At 41.5% G+C, this 21,791-nt stretch overlaps 1 protein-coding gene across 20 annotated transcripts in view; it reads right to left on the bottom strand.

Moving 5' to 3' along the window:
- UNC5C (unc-5 netrin receptor C) overlaps window positions 1-21,791 on the bottom strand; it is a 398,261-nt gene that overhangs the window by 97,636 nt on the left and 278,834 nt on the right. For 18 of the 20 annotated variants that reach the window (XR_013635678.1, XR_013635677.1, XR_013635666.1 and 15 more), the window contains 3 exons: window positions 19,663-19,830; window positions 17,515-17,679; window positions 394-450 (listed from right to left, as the gene is read on the bottom strand). Coding sequence is in view for 4 of the 20 variants with exons in the window: in XM_078852440.1 (XP_078708566.1) it covers window positions 394-450; window positions 17,515-17,679; window positions 19,663-19,830 (390 nt within the window). In the remaining 16 variants the exon portion in view is untranslated. Of the gene's footprint in view, window positions 1-393; window positions 451-3,742; window positions 3,761-17,514; window positions 17,680-19,662; window positions 19,831-21,791 lie in introns of all 20 variants that reach the window. The other 2 variants (XM_078852438.1, XM_078852439.1) reach the window with 2 other exon arrangements.

Below are 21,791 nucleotides of genomic sequence, written 5' to 3' on the forward strand. Positions count from 1 at the left end.
TCGTGTCAGTCCTAGGATATGAGAGAGACAAGGTGGGTGAGGTAATATCTTCTGTTGGACCATTGTCTGTTGGTGGAAGAGACAAGCTTTCAAGCTAAATAGACTTGAAGTCTGAAGAAGAATTCTGTGTATCTGGAAACCTTGTCTCTTCCACCCACAAAAGTTGGTCCAATAAAAGATATGAACTCACCGACTTTATTTCTCTCACGTGAGTCTATTGGCAATTATAACACTGCCACTCCTTCCCTCCCAGTAAGCAAGCAGGATGCAACTCACGCTGTACATTAGGCCCCTCTTTCCCGATGCACATGTATCGGGGCTACAAGTAAACCTTGAACCAAATAACAGCATCTCATCAGTAACCAGAAACATAAAATCAAACATTAAACTTACAAGAAAATCCATATTCATTCTGGGTTCTCTGTTCAGTTGAAATAGGATAAATGAAACCTTAAAAAGAAAGAAATTAAACAAAAATGGGAACAAAATTAAATTAATGAAGGGAACCAAAAAAAGGAAAGCATGAAAAATGGTTTAATTAAAAAAAAAAAAAAAAAAAAAAAGGAAAAGAAATCCATGGTACTTTACAATTCTGATTCAGCACAGAATTATGATTTTGTATCTCCTGTCTGCTCCAGAGCCTCACTAAGAATTAATAAGTAGGCAGATTGAATTTCAGAGCCAAAATCGGTCTCGAGTCACTAACTTTGGAGTGCTTAAAGTCTTTCTTTTATTGAGCATAAACTCTAATGGATCTAATTTATTTCAGACATCAAGCATCATTAGCATATGGAAAGTCTTTTTTCCCTACCCTTGCCATATGGTTTAATTCCCAGGACATTTTCAGTCAGGCTCTAAACAGTTTTTTTATTTAATTATAGTGGCTTGCTGTTGGTCTAATAGAGCTAAAGGAGACTTGTCGTCATTGGTCAGAGGTTAAATACCCATTTGCTGGGCAAAGCCCATACAGAAAACCCTCTTTCTGGATTTCCTTGGAATTATTTTATCCTGTCTCTAATAGGAATCCAATAGGAATTCCACAGGGTGCAAGCAAATTGAACTGGAAACTGAATGTGTTCGATTTGAAATCATTATAAAATCAATAGAGGACCTGGGGTCAGAAAGTTAGTTATTTTAAATCTTTGAAGGCATAGTGTAATATTGATAAAATCGTAACATAATTCAGTTTTATTCCAAAACAGATCAACAGTAACAGTATCTCTTTCTTTCTTTTATTCCCTTTCCAGCTCCTACAATAATATAGGAGCACTTTTTCTCTTCCAGTTGCTCTAGCTGGTTTGCGTCATAACCCTATGAAGTAGGCATTTATTTTATTCCCTTTTTACCAGTGCAGAAAATGCGTCAGAGGGTCCAAGACTGCTCCCGTGGAAGTCAATCATGTCTGGAGAGGTAAATGACATGCCCCAGGCAACAGAGGGAATCATTGTCAGAGCTGAAGTGAGAACTCCGGAGGGCCTGACTCCCTTTCCTGTGCTCAGGCTGTGACACTTTTAAAGCCATACTATAAAAATACCAAGTGTTTATGAAAGCTAACTACCTGTCCCATAACGATGTAATTAACTGAAACACTAGAGGCAAGCAGAGGTATTCTTTATGACAGAAGCGCTTTGCTGCAGCGCCATGGGACAGCATTATGCTTTACTTCCCAGCAATGATTCCAGGCTTGTGCTTACTTTTATAAATATTACATTCCTCACGCATTTGTATGATTCCTTGAGGCAGGTTTGCCTGTTTGCATTTTTAACATGCGTGCTTGATCTTTAGTAATAATTGTTTCTCTCCCGTACTAGTGAACTCAGAACACTGGAGTTTAGGACATGAAAAGAATGTAAGGAGAGAAGAGAGAAAAGGTGGGTGAGTTAATATCTTGTATTGAACCAACTTCTGTTGGTGAGAGAGACAAACTTTTGAGCTTCCAAAGAGCTCTTCTTAAGGAGAGAAGTCAGGCAAGCAACTGCTGAAAGTCTGGGGCAGTGAGAGCACAGTTAGTCAGTCCCTGGTTGGGAAACCATCAGTTCATGCTCGTGTTTGAAGCTGCACCAGTGTCACCATGCAATATGCAAATTTCAGGGATTTGGTGGAAACCTGAAGACATCTTGGTCTATTGTGGGGAGGTGATACAGAACTGAATTTGCTCTCAATGACACTGGTGTAACATCAGTGGAATTGCTCGGGATTTATTAAACTCAGTGAGAGAAGAATTCGGTCTTAGATGTCCTCCCTGCTGGAGACAAAGATGCCTTCTGGAATCCAGCCAATAGATGGAGCTATAACAGGAAAATTCCCTGAAAGCCAAAAAAATGATGTCGCATTAAAGGGGAACTGAGCAGCTGTTTTTCGTTTTGTTTTAACCTGGCAAGTTTTGAGTTCAGGGTCCTGTGTTACCCTTACTATGGTTGATGAGATATAGTAACTACCACGCAAAAGAGATCAAATAGCTGCAGAACTTGCACTATTCTAGGTGTTCCTGATAGCATCATCTGTGGTTGGGGAAACAGCAACCTGAATTCATGTCTTCGTGGGTAAGTAAGCACAGAGATGATTTTAAATATTCTGGGTCAAATTTATCCTGATGTGACTACACCATAGATTTCTATTTGTTAAAAATATGTATTTGCAACTTCTAACTCTATATACACTCTGCTACTGATTAATTTAAAACAGTAGAACTTTTATGAAAAGGCAGCTACATAATACTGGCATCCTCTTATCCAGAAGATCTGCTTTATGGGAGTATTGAAAGTCCTATCTATTTACTTAAATGGAAAAAATAAAGCTTTACTACTTGCTAGGCCTGCTAGCCTTTCAAAGCCAATACAGCGAAGACAAAGCAGCTGGATTCTATTCCCTCCTGTGCATCAGCGACTGAACTGGTTACTACATTCCAATCAGCTGCATCTGTGCAAACCCACATTGGCTTGCACAGGTGCCAGTGAAGGCATAATTTAGGCCTGCAGAATTTTCATTCTTGTTTATGACGTTTATTCCAGGCTTGACTTTCAGAGTGCAGGTTGAATTTTGCAGAACAATTGAGCATAACTGGTTTGGAAATCGTTGAGAGATAATAAGCATGGAGCCCTCCCGTGCCATTTTTACAGAGTCACAATTCAAAGTAAAACTGCACTTTTAAACAGCTTTAAAAAAAAAGAGCTTTTCCTTTCACTTTTAAAAAAGGGAGAGAATTCAAATGGCAGAGACAAGCAGAAGGCTCGAGGACACACTCTGATGACGGTGGCAGTGGGGGATATCAGATTATTGCCACCCTCCCAGAATGACAACATGGGTATCTCTTTAGACTGTTGGTTTTCATGTTGGCCCATCTGATCCCACTCTCAGACAACGAGCAAGGACATTCTCTTCAGATAATGAGGCAAACCCGCTGAGATTAGTACCTGTGATAATGAAAAATGGCTTCCCTCCCATCTTCAGAGAGAGTGCTATGCAAAATGATATCCCCCTTCCCCCAACCGGTTGTATCAGTAGTGCTGTTTGCCAAGTACCTAAGGGACTTCTACTGGCATTATGAAAATTGTAAATGAGGGGAACTAAGAAAGGTGCTGTTAACAGGCTTTGACTCTCCTGCTGGTGCTGCTGACTCATGCATTGAACAGCTGGTTTCACAGTCAATAACTTGCTTTGAGGAAAGTAACTTAAGCCTCTTCACATGGCTTGTTATAAAATGTAACATTTCCAAAGGTTCTCTTGGTGCTTTGTTGTTTACCTCTTGTGTGCGTTACTGCTGGAAGAATAAAAATATGAATAATTGTACTTTACACTTACATAGGGCCTTCCATCTGAAGATCTCAGATGCTTTGCAAAGTGAGGTATTTATTATTCCCATTTTACATACAGAAAATAGTAACACAGAGAGATTAATTGACTAGCCCAAAGTCACACACGGTGAGTCAGTTAGAGGCCATGTCTACACACTGAAATTGCACTAATGCAACTAAATTCATTTCTAAATTGATTTAATTAAATTGGTGCAACTCCCCTGAGTTTGCAGCCTGCTCCACCCCCAGTTTTTGTACCAGTAGATCTATTTTAGTGGAAGTGATGAAGGGTGAGCTTTTTTTTTTTTTTTAAACCTGAAACAGTTATAAAGGTGCCTTATACCATAATAATTTATTTCCTTTCCCCTACAGGAATAGCAATACTGATATAAACATCCTTTATACTGATATAATCCACTAGGGGGTTGTACTGGTCTAGTTAACTTTTGTGCGTAGAAAGACCTTTGACTGCCTTATATCCACTGAGACTAATTAAATTTCAATATCAGTCATTCTGAAACCGATGTAAGGGGTTGTTCAGATTTAACTAAATAGATTTAGAAACTGATTTAATTAAATCAGTGCAATTGGTAATGTAGATATGCTCCAAAAGTCAGAAATAGAACCCAAGTATCCTGACTCCCTTTCTCCTGCTTTGACCTCCAGGAAGTAGATTCATGCCAAAGTAATAGGTAAATGACACCAAGGTGTAACTAAGTTGACAAAATTTCTGGACGTGTGGTACCCTGGCAGCCTGACTTTGTGGGAAGGTAGTAGAATTAATAAGCAGAGAGAGAATTTCTCTTCATGTGGCAAAAAGTCCCCTAAAATAATTTACCTGCAGAGGAGAAGAAAAGTCCACTCCATGCAAAAGATACTTTGGCTTTTTAAAAATTAATTATTAATTACTATTATTATTAAGAGATGGGTTATTTGGGGAATGGAAACATTCATCAGTCTGAAAGCTAATTATGCAAAAAGTTATGACACTCGTCCTTTTTCAAAATTTCCAGAGATGTCCATAGTAGCCAACCTAGCATTTCTGAATTTTTGGTCTACACTAATCATTACTGGGATGTGGACTTATATACTACTACATCATGTTACATCCTTTGTCAGGTCAAGATTAAACTACTGCAGTCTACATGGAGCTATAGTTTAAGACCATTTGGAAACTACAGCTGGTGCAAAACTCAGCAGCCCACTTGCTAAATAGATATCTCTTTGCAAGCATATTAACTTTTGCTCTATTATTAAATATTAATTAATTATTATTATTATTTATTTGCATTGCAGTACCATCTGGGAGCCCCCGTCATGGGTCAGGACCCCACTGTGCCAGTCTCTGTACAAACACAAAACAAAAAGAGGGCCCTCTGCCCTAACGTATGCTGTATGAACTGCACTAGCTGTCTACTGGTTCAGGGATTGATTCTGAGCTGTAGATTTTTATCTATGCCACCCGAAAACTACTTGAGACATTACCTATCTAGGAGACGGCCTCTCTCCCCATGGTATAAAACAAGTAAGACTGCTGGGAGCACCTTTGGAACTTTCTTCACTGTTTGGTCCATAATAGAATTTTTAACCTCCAGGGAATATTGCAAGGCCCATCTTTTCTCCCTTCCCCGCAGGGAGTTGGGTGAGGCTGGGGAGTGGTTGGGGGAGCACTCCTTGGTGATTTTGTTAATGGGTCTTATTAAATATTTGTTATATTTATGCTGCTGCCAGGATAATTCTGTCTGCAGGTAATTGCTAGGGTCCCTTTTTTTATGAGATGTATTTTAAGAGTTCTCATGGTCACCCAGAGCTTATGATTGGCACTTTTAATTTGTATAGCACAAACTTGAATAAATCAAGTATCCAAGATCTATCTGTTCACTTTAATGCACTCTATCTGAATCTGTCATGAGCCATCTTTAAACTGCAGATGCTCTGTACTTTACCTTACACACAAGGCTTCAGATGTAACCAGTGGTCATAAAGTTATGCCGTCCATTTAAAAATCCAGCCACACTGTCTGTCTCCAATGCCCTCATGTGGCAGTGAACTCAACAGATGGATTTATAAGTTGATGTAACAGTATTTCCTTTTCTGGACTCCAGAGTTACTGCCCTTTAATCTCATCAAGGGTGGAGAAGAGAAATGTGAGCATTTAATCCCTGCTCTTTCTTTCTCTGCTTTGACACAGTAATGCAGAATTGTAAATGGAGGAGTAATATGTCATTACTGATAGGTCAATGCATTCTGAATCATGAAGGTGTGATGGACACATTTTCAAACCAAGGTACTTAAACACAACAACTGAAGTCCAAATATGGTCACTCAAATCAGCACTTAAGTAATAAAAAATGGGCATGTAGGCAGGGGTGAAAGTAAGTCAAGTGACTTACCTGTACTCTGGGGCCAGCTCTGGCCCCCAGAAGGGGCAGGACCTAGGGCAGAAGGGATGGGGTTGAGGGGGTCAGAGCCAGCCCCAGCCCACCCTGTAAGGTAAGTGCCCCCCGCACCGGGGTAGCAGCAGCAGCCCGGGGCTCCGGGGGCTATTTAAAGGGCCCAGGGCTCCCCTCTTCTACTGCCCTGGCCCTTTAAATAGCCACCGGAAGCGGTGGGGCTCCAGTGGCTATTTAAAGGGCCCGGGTGGTAGAAGCAGGGGAGCCCTAGGCTCTATAAATAGCTGCCAAATCCCTGCAGCTGCTACCCCAGGGCTCCAGCAGCAGGGCTCTGGAGGCAATTTAAATTGGCCCCTGGGGAAGCCAGGCTGCCCCAGTACGGTGCACCGGCTCTTGCTGGTACGCTGTACCGGGGCATGCCGACTTACTTTCACCTCTGCATGTAGATACATAACTTCCAATTTCAGTGTCTAAGGGCAGGATTTGATATTCTCTTAAGGCACCCACATATGAAAATTGGTTCCAATCTTTGAATACTACTCAGTAAAGCATGTATTATGTGGTTTCTCATAGGAATGCATATAGTATAGTAGGCTATTGCCCACTATAAAGGTTGCTTTCAGCTTTCATTCAAATCTCCTTGTCCAGTGTGTCTCAATTTTTGAGGGGCTGACATTTTCTGCACTTGGTCTCAGCCCAGAAAATTCCTTTGAAAAGTTGGAGGAAATTCAGATTCAGAATCAGTGTTTTCTTTCCTTTGACTTCAGTGGCATCTGAATCAGGCCCTTGGGTTTTTGGTGTGTGGCATTGTTGGTGTTGGAGTGACATATATTTACCCTTATTTTAAAGATGTTTCAGTTAAGGATACCCTGCTACTTCCAAGCTCAGCAAGCTCAACAGTAGTATCTTCCTTCCTTCCTTTAAAGTGACACTGTCAACCAAAATTATCAGCGCCAATTTATATTTTGTAAAATCTTAAACCCATAGGAATGCTTCCATCAACATTTTTTTTTAAATTCCAATGGGAAGAGCTGTCAAAACACTATAAACACAGCCCTGCAGTAATCGCAATCCCACTACCGTAGGATTGAACCCAGACCACTAATGCTGTTTCTGCCCCATATGCCAATCTAAACCTTCATTGACTGTGGCGAGTTTGTTCGTTAATGCAAACATGAGGTGACAGACCAAGTCTAGTGCTCAAAGACTAGGAGCCTGCAAAAGCTGAAGGTGCCCCAACAGCGTTAACTCAGCCACACTGCACACGTGCATGCACGCGTGGTCTGAATGCAGGTCTACTTTCCTGGTTAAATATAAGTGGTAATATAGTACTGTTGGATATTAATGGATACAATTAAATGTGCAAAGTGGTTGAATTAATACTGACGCAGCAGCATGAACACTTGAAATTTCCTTCCTTTAAGTGCTGCATGTATCACCCAAGCGTATCCAGCCAACACAATTCTCTGCTGGAGTAATGCCAGCAGCTCTTCTACCAAGGGAGGGTTGGCCCATGATCTCAGTCTTCCTCTAAAAGGGGGACTCTGAATTGCGTGGTCATGCAAGCAACGTACTCACGGAAGATGTGGGTATTTTCTTTCCTTTTTCAGATTTTGTATTTTATTTTCTGTTATGGTAAAGCAGAAAAGTAAAATATTCTCCTAAAATCAGTAATTAATCTGCAATTATATATACAAATTAAAATAAGCTATTAAAAAGAATTCTTAGAAACTTAAACACTACTACATCAAGCTTTAACCTTTCTCTATGAAATCAAAGGCGTGATGAGAGCTGTAATATACCTACACAGAAACAAACTGTTGCTTTGTTTTCTCCGTTTTTCTTTTTGGCCTTTATCTGTTTGCTTTAGTAGAAAGGGTACTGAATGAAAGCATTAGAAAAGGGATTGGTGTCCCTGCTATAAATTGGCTGGAAAGCCATGGTTAAGGTTGCACATACATTAATGTTTGACACTAAAACACATCCTGTATTACGAAATAAAATACAGGAGCAATAAACTCTCAGGGTCACATTTCTGCAGCTAGGGATCCTGCAGTGCAAAGCTGCACTGTCCTAGCAGGGTCCCTTGAGGCTTTATGCAGTACAGCCATTGCAGGGTCATATAGCCAGTGTGGCACCTTGCAACTGTCTGCAAAGTGTGCTCCTTCCCTCATGCACTGAGGCGGGGAAGAAGAGGGGCCATGGCATACCTGCATCTAAGGTTGTTCAAAAAATGGTATGATGTTAAGCTGTATTTGAAAAATGGTACGAGACCAAGTAATAAAAGACTGTGGGCCACTTTCTTGGGTGTGCCAGGACTCTGCCCAGTACACTTCAGAGGGATGGTGGACAAAGGTGGATTTTTGTCCTCTTGATCCTGGGGGGCAATCTGGCTGCAATGGCTCTATTAGGCCCTCTGACCATTATGCCAGTTAGAGCTAGCGTAATCCAGCTATGCTCCTTTGCAGTCCAGCACACACCCATCATTTCCCCTTCGTCAGGGTGGGGAGAAAACAGGAGGGAGTATTGTATACCAGCACAGAGATTCTCCCACATTATGAGACTCCTCAGCTTCCCCCTTTAGGGCTTGTCTCCATCTCTCTGTAACACTAGAGTGACCATGGAGACATTAGTGGAGATAAACATCTGGCTCTGCACATGCACAAGAGGGCAGAGTTAAGGATATGAGGGCATCTTTAAAAGTAATAATATATTCTGACTTTGAGTGCTCTCTTAATGCTCTCCTAACATAGGTTTCCTATGGAATAAATAATACCTATAGTAAGAATAATCTGCAGCTTCTCTTACAATAGCAGTTCATAAACTTTTCCCTTCCCTGCTGCTTCCCAGCAGCAATAGCACATAAACGGATGATGTGATCTCTACAAGGGCATCATATTCTTTTTGTGGTGAAAAAAAGTCTCTAGAGTTCCTAAAAGCCAACCATAAGAAATATGTCCAGGCTCTTTCTATTACTAAGACACTTGCTGTTATATAGAAAGCCTTTTATGTCTGCACTAATGATGTCAAAGGTCAGATGTGACATCAGACATCCGAGAGATAGTTCATCTTCCTCTGAAGGACTAATTATTGACAAGTTTTGGGGTGAGCCAACAGCATGGGGTTTGAGGTTTCATGAATTTCTCCTACTACTTACTCATTTGTTGACTCTGGCTTTAACTGTGAGTGTCTCTCCCCTTGGTGGTGAAGGGAAGATTATGATACTCCATAGTTATGGCTGCAACTGTGTTTTCATTATAAATTAGATTTCTGACCCTTCATTAAAATCCTTAGAAAGGTCCTATCACTTTTAAGTACACACATCACATGTAGGTGTGGGGAAGTGGGTGGAAGGGAAGAATAACTTTTTGCTAAAATTTGCTGTGAATTAGCCGAGGCAATTCTGACATTTAGGAGATTAATAGGTAAGTGGTTTGCCCTTTTGGCTAATTCTTATTACATATTTTGGGGGTCATATCTCAAAATCCCAAAGGCCTAGACACTTTAAATTGGGTTTGCAGAGCACAGACACACGTGCCTAGGATTGCAATCATTTGAGTTTTCATATGAAACTGACAATTCTTGGAGTTTGCTTTGCTTTGCCACTATAGTGTGGTCAGGAGCTGAAGTGGTGAAGGGGAGTGTCCAAGCAGAGATGAGTGGCAGATGGCTCGGCAAAAGAAATGAAATTTGAAGAGGGATTTGAAAGAGGAGAATGAGATGCTCGTCCTTGCTGGAGAAGAGGCTTTTCCTGGCACAGGAGGAGGATATTCAGGCAGCTGTTTGGCAACATGCACCCGACTAAACAGCTCTATAAACACAGAATAATTCTTTTATTCTAGTTTTCTTACTTCCTACTCCAAGAGCTCCAATGACTTCAGAATTAGTGGCTGAACATTATGTTTATTTGAGATTTCTTAAATTACTCAACTACAAACTGCTTCCTCCAGTACAAGAGTTCACTGAATTATGTCCCTTCGGTCTTGCTGCTGTGGTTTAATCTTTGGGTTGAGCATGGGGCTGGGAATCAATAGACTGGAATGACTCTGACACTGACTTGCTGTTTGACCCATGGCAAGTCATGTAACCTTTCTGTGCCTTGCTAAGCCAAGTGAAGTGGGAATAGTGATACTTACCTATCTCTGTAAGGGGCTTTGAAATCTATGGTTGAACTAAGCACTATGTATTATCATTATGTTGTTATTAGGGCTCTACCAAATTCACAGCCATGAAAAACGTGTCATGGACCATGAAATCTGGTCTCTTGTGTGCTTTTACCCTATACTATACAGATTTCATGGGGGAGAGACCAGCATTTCTCAAATTGGGGGTCCTGACCCAAAAGGGAGTTAGGGGGACTGTGGTATTGCCACCCTTTCTTCTGCGCTGCCTTCAGAGCTGGGCAGCTGGAAAGTGGCGGCTGCTGACTGAGGGCCCAGCTCTGCAGGCAGCAGCACACAAGTAAGGGTGGCAATACCATACCGTGCCATCCTTCCTTCTGCCCTGCTGCTGGCAGCGGCTCTGCCTTCAGAGCTGGGATCCCGGCCAACAGCTGCTGCTCTCCAGCTGCCCAGCTCTGAAGGCAGCGCCGCCGCCAGCAGCAGCACAGAAGGAAGGACAGTAGAACTGCAACCCCCACATACAATAACCCTGCGACCTCCTCCCACAACTCCTTTTTGTGTCAGGACCCCTACAATTCAACACCATGAAATTTCAGATTAAAATCGCTGAAATCATGACATTTATGATTTTTAAAATCCTATGACCATGAAATTGACCAAAATGGACTGTGAACTTGGTAGGGCCCTAGTTATGCTGTTTCTCTACCTGGGTCTGCATCAACAAGACATCTATTATCAGTTTACATATCTCTTTCTTCATCTAAGTGGAGAGGATCTTTTATTATTAGATATCATCATTATTAGGCAGGGGGTGTGAGGGAAGAATAAAGGAGAAAAGAAGAGAAGAGATACGGAATTTACAATGATTAAAAATATATATAGGAACAGTGTTTGGGATTTCTTTCATATATGCATGCTTCTATGCTGAATATTAACTGATGTTTTCAATGCAGTCCAAAGGCTTTAGAAAGAATATCTTCTCTTAAAATTAATGGAGAGGTATAGTGCTCTAGTAGATGAGGCACAGAATTGGGAATCAGGAGTCCTGGGTCCTATCCCCAGCTCTGCCACTGGCCAGCTGTGGGACCTTGGGCAAGTCACTTCATGTCTCTGTTTCCCCTTTTGCCTTTTGTCTATTGAGATCATAAGCTGTTCAAGGCAGGGATTGTTTCTCACTAGGTGTTTGTACAGAGCCTAGCACAGAGGAACGATGTTCTGAATTGGAACCTTTTTGCATTAATGTAATACAAACAATAGTAAGAAGATGTGTCCAAACTCAGAGTGCTTTGAAAAACTCACCCATTGTTTATTAGCAGGTTAAACAAACAGAATTGTAGATCTGGATGAATTTTATATCAAATAACAAATAGAAATCCTCCCCCCAGGAATGGATTGGAAGAAAAGGATGAGAGGATACTGTAAATTAAAGCAACTCCTCCTGAAAGAGCTCAGCAAGCCTGGCAAGGTGGATATATTAGGATGCGGAGAGACTGAACATATTAAAAGTTGTTTCTCACCCCACATGCTTTTAATAAAGGATTTCCTTTCATTCTTTTACACACACACACTAGCTTCTGTTGTGAGCTCCCTTGAGACAACTTTGCTTCCCTTCTTGATTCTGAAAAACATTCCCTTACTCTTCACACACTGAACTGCTCAGAAGTTCTCTAGGTTCTCATCAGGTTACTCTGGGCTACAATTCTTCACAGTACCCCTCCTTTTAAAACAAACCAAAAAGGGAAACAAATGCTTATTTCGTCAGAAGATTCTGGGGTATTACATTGAACAAGCAGCACGTGTGCGGAATATGTATGTTCCAGCAAGAAACTGCTGCAACAGAAAGCACAGCAGACATTAATACTAGGTTAACCTTTCTTCCTTCTCAAGAAGCAACTTACGTAATAGATGCCTGGCAGGATAACGTGGACAAATGTGACGTGTTAACCTTCTAATACATAAAGATGACAAATAATATACTCCTCTGAAACTGACATTACTATTATTAAAACAATGAATAACACGGAATATTTTGGATGTCAGTAGAGCCTTGCAGGCAAGGATCTCAAAGCATTGTGATATTTAACCTACTCTCTATGCTTCAAATAGGAAATGTTGCAAATGTGGTGGTAAATAATTTAACTACTGTGGGTGGTGCCAGTTTTTATTACACACACAATATATGATGTTGCTGAGGGCTTATTAATGCCATTACAATAAATTATAAAATTATTGTAAAGACTCCAGCTAGGAGATACAGTATATTTGGAGGCTTACAGTAGGAACAGTTGTCCTAAATTTTCACTGCAGTTACTTTTCTTTTTCAATCTGCCTCCTGTCTCTCTGCAGGCATGCTAGTTTAATACTTATTCATTCTTTCATGTTAAGGGAAAAATACTAGCTACTGAATAGGACTGTGTGTGTACACTAGCAAGATCATTAGTCTGAATAAACATGACAGTGCAGTTGCACCAGAAACGCCACGGTTAGCGGTAAGCAGAAACTACAGATTTGGGTGTAAAATACTGTAATTACAAGGGATGGGGAAGGCTCCACACTTTTCATCCCCACACAGAAATCGATAGCGGTACTGACTGCTGCTCTGTGTTGGAGTAGGGGCAGTCTGATGAAAGCGCTTATTGATTTGCTCAAGTGATGTTAGTGTAGTGAATAATAGACTGGAAGAGAAAGGGCTTGTAAATTAGACTGATTCAATCCAATATTTCTTGGGATATCTCTTTTATATATATATATTTTTTACAAGTGAGTTTCTGTCAAAGGAATGGGTTAGTCGCTCCTGCTATGAGAAGCTATTTAATAGTTCTTAGATCTTCACGTTACTATATTTAATTGATAAACCATCAGTTTTTGATGAAGACCGATTCTGGGAAGGAAGGGAGAAACTGCTCTAATGGGTAGAATCTGCATACCATGCAATTAAGCAGCCAACCAAGTAGAAATGAGAAAAGGATCCAAGCACACAGAGGGCTTGATCTTGGGTCCCTTGGCTCTTATCCATGTGTGCACAAGGGAAAGCTGCTGCGAATTCTTTGAAAGTTGTGACCCGGATTCAAAGGCCTCCGAGTTATGAAAAATTCTAATTCCAACTCAATCCAGCTGAAAATCTAATAATTCGTAATGAATTTCAGTGTGTTCCAGGAACGAAAAGGGTCCTGTGTTCCTCCCTAGCTCAGCACACAGATGTACTATGAGTTCATCTGGAGGAACCCAACCCCACAGAGAAGTAAAAATAAAAGTGTTCTGAATGGATTTACATAAATTGAGAAAGAGAAAGAATAGCAGGCACAGAGCTATAAAGTATGGCAAATCAATCTATTCAGCGGTGATAGATCATGGAGCAAGATTGTAAGTTTTACAGGTATATGAACCCCATAAGTATAAAGACATTACCATTAAATTCCAACTCTGAGGGACAATCTCAACCCCTGGAGCTAAGGAGATCAATATGCAACTGTATATTTTTCATTTCCTCCCACCCTCCATATACATATAAAAATGCAGAGTGGGATTCACATTAGCATCACCCTCTCTCCTTTTGAAGATCTGTGCTTTACTCCCAGCAGTCACTTTCACAAATAAAATGCAATATACCATCTACATAAAAATGGGATCCCTACAGGGCTTTTATTCTCCAGCAGCATTATAAATTTGTTTTCATGAGATTTCTGCTTAAATGACTCTGCTTATGCATATACCCAAAGATGACACACACCTGTCTAAATATAATCTGGTAATAAAGAGGTCTTTAGAGTGGAGGTGGTTTCTTTTCTTGCTAATTTACCATAATGGCTCATCCACACCACTGGAGCTAAGGATACATTAGCTTCCCTGCTACAAACCCATATTTTCAGGATGTAATATAACTTTACTTTAGCATGACTTTTTTTTACTTTTAGAGAAAAGTTCAGCTTCTCTCTTCCCTCCCCCACAAAAATAAAAATGAAAAAATTACAGCTGGTTTCGTGCAGCTGTCACTCAAAGCATCAAAACTCAAATGAAAGATGTGGCCATGTGGATGAGTTAGTTTTTGGTTAACCTGGAAAACTGAAGGAAAATTCGTGTTTTGAGATTGGATAGCTCAGGGTTTCAATGCAGAACCTTCTACGTCTCGGTCACTTGTTCAAATCTAGCCCTGTTTGGTAGTGACTGAAAATCATTGCATACTAGCTAATGGCATTTCTGTGGCCTATTTGAACATAAAACTGTGAACATACAACCACTATACAGATACAACTGAAGCGCCTTGGGTGACGGAGAGCTGCAGCCAGGTGGAGAACTGGAAAGCAGTATAGTACAATGCAGAGAAGTGGAAGACGACAAATTTTGGCAAAGGCCATTGGAACCAACCACTGTTTTTATGAAAAGTTCAGTGGATCTTTAATGGACCAACAGTGCAGATAGGACCTCCATTTTTAATGTATCATCTGAAAGACTCAATGTGATGGTTCAGTTCCTTGGTGTCAAATTCACAAAAAAAAACCCAACAACATAACCCTGGACAATAATTGGGAACCTCTTGGCAGTCATAGTGGAGTAGCCAACACCAGGATGGTCCTGAAGACTGAACTCTCCTCTGAGTTTTAGAGGCTGAGGCACACTGGCAGGTCAGTGTGTTGAAACTTGTGCTGTTGCCGGTGCTGTACCTGTTCTGTGAACAGACACTTCAGTCTCCAGCGCTATCAGTCTGGCACTAAATTCATTTAAATATAAAAAAGGAACAAGGTAATGTACCGAGAACCAATTTTGTGTGTGCAAATGAACAGTGCCAAAGGCCTACGGTCTGCTTTACCAGATTGATTTTTTTAAGATGTTGGTTTTGAACTATAAAAGCTCTATCAGTCCAGAGACCCATTTATCCGTGAGACTCTCTCTCCCTGTGACCATCAGAGACACTGGGCTGGAGCCTCATTGGTATCAGAGAGAGAGAGAGGGGTCAACAGGCAGGGTATTCTCTGGTAGGTCACCAAGCCTTTTCAACTCAGTTCTCCTTATGGTCCGAAACTGCCCAGTTTGTTCACCTTCACGGAGAGTTGCAACACCAATCTTAACTTCCTGGCCCATAAGAAGATGGGCCTAGCAATGATGATGATATGGGACACTGGTGGGGCTGTGTGGGGAGGTCAATTCATTTTGTTCTATTTATGTTCCTGGGAGTTTGTTTGATCCGGGGTAACAGGTGTGTCATTTGATTAATACACTGGATTTTTTAAAAGACTAGTCCAGGGCACCCAGAGCATTGGATGGGTGCTTGTTTATGGCAGAGCTGTAAATATCCAAATGAATAACTAAACAATAGGCTCTCTCTTCAAGTGATACTGTCCTGGATATAGAATCCTAAATCTACACTACACAAAGGGGCAAATCCTGCCTCCTCTTGTGTGGATGGGAAGGGCCCTGGATTCAGAGAGACTGATACACTCCTACAGCACACCTTTATGACATAGACCCTCAGCTTCCACATTGCTGCATATAAGGGTGAGGAGTGGTAGCTTTAGAGAGAGCTCTAGATCCAAGCTACTGTATCCACTAGCCGTTTCCCCCAAAGAGAGAGGGTACAAGAGTTGCAGAGACTACTGCATCCCTGTGGACTAAGAGGGAAGAGTATTTTGCTCAAACCTCAGAGGAGATGCCCTGCAGCAAGTCTGTTTACATGATCTTGGCACAAGAAACAGCATTTTCCCATAAAAGAGTTAATTTATTCTGCAGGTGTCTCTAGCTCGTGTGTAATTATATCTACTGTAGACTAGATTACCCCTGGCATCTGTGTGGGTGCACAGTTGGGGAAGAACAATGGAAGGAGCCTTCTTCCCTCCCGCAAGCACTCTACATGTGGGCCAAGGACAATCTAAGTCCTTGCAGTTGGGAGAGGTCAGAGGCTGCTCCCTCCTGGCCCCTGGGAGGGTGTAAAATTACTTCACCGAAAGCCATAAGAGGACATAGAGTGGAGAACTGGGAAATATCTGTGTTGTTTTTTTATGTATATGGTGCATTATAACATTTATAGGGGGCTACTTGATATGGAGTTAGATCAGAAGAGGTTGTTAGAGGGACCAAGCAGGAAAGGCAAAACAATAACACAGATAAAAGTCCTTGAGGAAACAATGGGGAAGATGTTAACTGGATTATACCCCTGATCAGGCTCCAATCAAGCTAGAATGGTTTACTCTTCCCAAGGCTAAATCTAGGATTAAAAAAGGGTACAAAACCATTATAGGACCCTAGGCCAAGAAAAGGGTGGGGAATTGATTTTGTTGAGAGAGGTTGCTCAGTGAATGCCAGTGAGCACCAACAGGGATGCAAGCAGACACCCATACTGTCAGTGAGTCAGGGTCTGCAGCTAGCAGGCTGTAGCTTGGCCCCCAAGAGAACAGAGGATATCAAGGCTAAGTCATATCTACCTAGGGCCCTGAGGGGAATGCCAAGTGTAGGTAAGACCTTGTGCCTACAGGTCTCTCTGTTGTTTTAAATCCATTTCTCTGAGTGCTGTGAACTTTTTGGCAAAAAAAAAAAAAAATCATCCTTTGTCATGAAAAAGCTGCTTCTGTGTCACTACATAATATTACTGTCCACCAACTCCTGAAGGAAAGTCTTACAGGTGCTATGCCCATCAAGCCTGCAAGGTGTCAACTTTACCAACCAGATGGGCATAACCTGGCACAACCACTCAGACAGTGGAAGGAACACAAGGTCCCATCCCAAAGAGAAGTGGAGTACAGGCCTGTCACTTGAAAGTGGTGCACTTGGGGGCTGGAAAAGGGTCTTAGAAAAGGTAGGGACCATTACATTGGTCATGGCTCCACCTCCATACAAAACTGGCACAGACTGCTGAGAGGACTAGGCTGCACCATTTGTTCCAGGGAGCTGACAGGGGATTTGCCTCAGACACACAATTCCTCCCTAAGCTTGTTGTAGGTGGTGAGGCTTTGTTCCCAGTTCAGACAATGCCTACATGGCACAATTTTGCAGCACCAACATGGGTTATTTTGGTCATCTTATGCCATATCACTTAAATGTAGCTTTCTTCCCTATGTTGTTTTGGTGGAGGGTATTTCATTTGGATACTCTCCAGCTTCTGCTTATAAGAGATTTTTATGGCAGGAGAACATTCAAGCTTTAATTTTTTTTTTAATGGCTATATATTTTCCAAACTCCAAAGTCAATACAACACATTAATATACTTCCACTTACTCTGCATACACAGCCCATCTGTGCAGTTCTTGGACTGCAGAACGAGACCTTCACAATCTTTCCCACCGTTCTTCGGTGCTGGAGCTGTGCATTCCCTCCTGCGCCAATGGGTACACTCTGTTCCACAGGTAGACCACTTACTCCATGCTGTCCATCTACCATCCACTGTGAGAAAAAAGCGACATGACTTAGGAAGGTCAGAAAGAGAGAGATGCAAATATAGAGAGAAGCACAGAAAATGGTTGCTTTTAAAAGACCTTTGTGAATTTAGCCCTTGTGAAAGGTGCCAGACTGACAGAACTAGGGCCCGAAATCTTTACAGCATAGCTCATAGAAATAAAAGCTTCCCCACACAGCCCTGCTAATTTGCCTCAAGTTAGCCCTAGAAGGACTAACTGTAAGGGGAATGAGGTAGTTCAGTCTCCAAGGTCTTAGATATACATGTTTGGATTGCCAGCCAGGGTAATACTTAGTGCTAACTATAGTGGTGATTTTTGTGATTTTGACATCTCTTCAGTCCACTTGGGCCACCAAGTGCCCATTAGAAACTTACATCTTTCAGTTAATGCTTGTCTGGGCTGGATCCCAACTGCTTATTGAGATGTTTAAGGCTTTCTATCCCAGTAACAAGCCACTGAGTCACAAAGAACTGACTTCAGGAAAAGAGTCAGTCAGCAGTTGTCTTGTGGAATTTATAGCTTTGGTAGAAGAACTAATTCTGGATTGAAATGTGTCCCCAGGTACTCGTTCCTTCTCTTTTCTCCTCTCCTTTTCGAAATGGAAACAAAAGGAGGTTTCTCCATGGCTAAATTGTCTAAGAAGAAAAAAAGCCCAAAGCCCAGAAATGTATGCGTTTTGGCACTTATATACAACAAAAGATTAAATTTGGCAAGAAATTATTCTGTGTTATGAGATCATCACTTTTCATATTCAGAGACATAACTAAAGCCACCCAAATATTTCATTTGAAAAAGGAGCTACTAGGCATAATCCGCAAAACTGTCAAGAATATGTACTCTGCACATGCAGTTTATTACCTGTGCTACAATTTGTATTTATAAGCTAGTTGGTCATATATTTAAACGGACTGTGAAAATAAAAATCATGGCCAAGATTTTAAAATAACGAGTGCCTGAAGGTAGGCTCCCACATCCACATTTAGGTACCTACATTAATGGACTAAAATGGGATTTTGCCAAATGCTCAATATTAATCTGACCCTGCTCCCACTGAAGTCAATACGATAACTCCCATTGATTTCAATGGGAGAAGAGTTAGGCCAATGCTGGGGCCCAAAAGTACTGACTTTAATAGCTGGATCTACTAAATATTTGGACTAAAGAGGCTCAGCTAAGCGTCCAGAATTTGAAATGAACTTCCATTTCTCTGAGTTTCACCCATCACTAAGAGCCAGATTTTGATGCCCCTTACCCGTGCTGATTCCAACAGTAGTGCCATTGATTTCAATGCATAGGAAAGTCCAACTCAACACGAGTGAGGGATAGCAGAGTTTGTCCTTCTAAAAGCCACCCAGAGCCCTTAAGCAGTGTTGAATTAAATGATAAAGTGTACATTTCATGTTTCAATTTTCTGGCTTTTGATGCATTTTAAAATTATTTTAATGTGTGAATGCACGGATATTTTTGGCATGAATGTTCTTGTCTTTGTTGACAGGCAGATGCTTAGGTCAAGTTTAACATCCATAATCCAGATGTTTCAAATGCTCTGCTCATCTTTACAGTGTAAACTGAGAAACTGGTATGCACAGAAACGGATGTTACAAATCTGTTTGGTCAAAATAATGTTCTGTACTTAAATCGAGTTTATTTCCACAGCGTTCAACAGATCAAAAGCTTTAGCTCTTAAGATTTGAAGCTGTAAATGTTACTCAAATCCCCCGAATTACAGGGACTGAGATGATGGTGCAAGCTTTGTGAAATAGTGGGATTTAATCCACTGCGGTTTGATCTACTCTGTGCACAATGTTTTATCTACTTATGTAACACAATTTAGTATTCATTCACTGAAATGCTGGATTTACCAGTAAAATAAAAGGAGTGTTTGTGATTAATAGTTACTTCCTAAAATACTTGATGTTGGAAAAAACTAGATAATCACATCTTGGGCTGTGGGTCTTTCATACTGTACCTGGACACAGAGTGGTGCAAGTTATTTTTTGGACACTTTGGCCCTCACAGAAGGCACCACCATTGAGTGGGGCAGGGTTGGTGCAGGTCCTTGTACGCTTCTGATAGCCTCTTCCACAGCGACCGTTACACACTGACCATTCAGTCCAGGTAGACCAGCCGCCATTGACTGAAAGGTGACAGGTGACAAAGAGCATTCAATAAACACAAACCCCCCTTTTTTAGCCACTGTCTTTGTCAAAGTCCAAGAAATACCATTGAATGAAAAGTCCTTTCAGTTTCCAGTACTACGGCTACTGTGGATTTAAAATGGCCCTCCTCTTCATATAGACCCAATGAGCATTCATATAGCTTCATATAGCAGCAATGAGCATTGATTTATCTTTCTATAATTGCAATCACTGTAAGATCAAACCGTGCATCTTGAACTTTGTAAGCCAAAATATATGCATCCTGAAAGCTGCATACTATTCCACAGCAAGATAATACAGAGAGGATAGTGACTGTATGATAACTAGCATTCAGATGTATCCGTCATCTATGCTCCTCTCTTTTCCGATGTGGTCTATCAGAAATTTAACACGTTACTTTCCTCTCTTCACAGCAATGGTTCACTGAATGCTAAGACAAGGGTATCCCTCGTTCAGCAGCCCCGATGAGAGCCTTGCCGACAGAAGATGAAGAGTCCATATGACAGGTACTCAGCCTGTTGGGCTGCTCAGAATGAACTCACCAGTTATACTGTTCACCCATGATTTTAGGAAGATGGTTACTGTTTACCCTTTCTGTTATGAACCTTGATACGTGACACAAATGGAGAACAAGACGGACAGGGACCATCAGTACTGCTCCATACTGTGTAGCCATACTGACAAGCATTTAAACTGCTCAATTTTCCTAATCCCTTAATTTTGTAGTATTCCCAGTCACACCACAGGACTAAAATATCCCTGGGAGTGAGATAGGGTGACCAGATGTCCCGATTTTATAGGAACAGTCCCGACATTTGGAGATTTGTCTTATATAGGCGCCTATTACCTCCTACCCCAAGTGCCGATTTTTCACACTTGCTATCTGGTCACCCTAGAGTGAGAACACGGGTGATGGCTGCTCCCCAACGCAGGTCTCCCAATTCTGCCCCCACCTGCATGGCCCACTCTCAGTAAATGTTTCAGCTACAGCTTAAATTATGCTTTTAGAGAGTCTAATTCTGTGTGTTGGAAAAATTTGTGTATGGTGAAATTTGTCCCAGGTCTACACATTAAAGTATTCACCACAATCACAACACAGAATGCTTATGCCGTGTCCCTCCTCTGCCTCACAAATGCAGCTAATCAACTCTATTCAGCTAGTTTGCTATAGAACTGAACTAAAAAGCCCTCATTGTAACTTTAGGGATGCAACTGCTTACAATTAAGCATAACTGCTACCCTGGCTATGAAGTGAATGCTCAGGGTAATCATAGGGATTTTTTTTTCACTTGTCTGTCCTGTAATTAAATTGATTGTAATAAACAACAGGACAATCAGCTGATGTATCATTAGAGCAGCTTCTGTCCTTATGGATACATTCTGCCTCAAATATACCAAGATGAGATAACTGGCTCTATGGATGAGGGGAAAGCAGCGGATGTGTTGTTCCTTGACTTTAGCAAAGCTTTTGACATGGTCTCCCACAGTATTCTTGCCAGCAAGTTCAAGAAGCGTGGGCTGGATGAATGGACTATAAGGTGGATAGAAAGTTGGCTAGATTGTCGGGCTCAACGGGTAGTGATCAATGGCTCCATGTCTAGTTGGCAGCCGGTATCAAGTGGAGTGCCCCAAGGGTCGGTCCTCGGGCCGGTTTTGTTCAATATCTTCATAAATGATCTGGAGGATGGTGTGGATTGCACCCTCAGCAAGTTTGCAAATGACACTAAACTGGGAGGAGAGGTAGATACGCTGGAGGGTAGGAATAGGATACAGAGGGCCCTAGACAAATTGGAGGACTGGGCCAAAAGAAATCTGATGAGGTTCAACAAGGACAAGTGCAGAGTCCTGCACTTAGGACGGAAGAACCCCATGCACCGCTACAGACTAGGGACCGAAAGGCGCGGCAGCAGTTCTGCAGAAAAGGACCTAGGGGTTACAG

This window comes from Lepidochelys kempii, chromosome 4, assembly GCF_965140285.1.
Source record: "Lepidochelys kempii isolate rLepKem1 chromosome 4, rLepKem1.hap1, whole genome shotgun sequence".
NCBI lineage: Eukaryota > Metazoa > Chordata > Testudines > Cheloniidae > Lepidochelys > Lepidochelys kempii.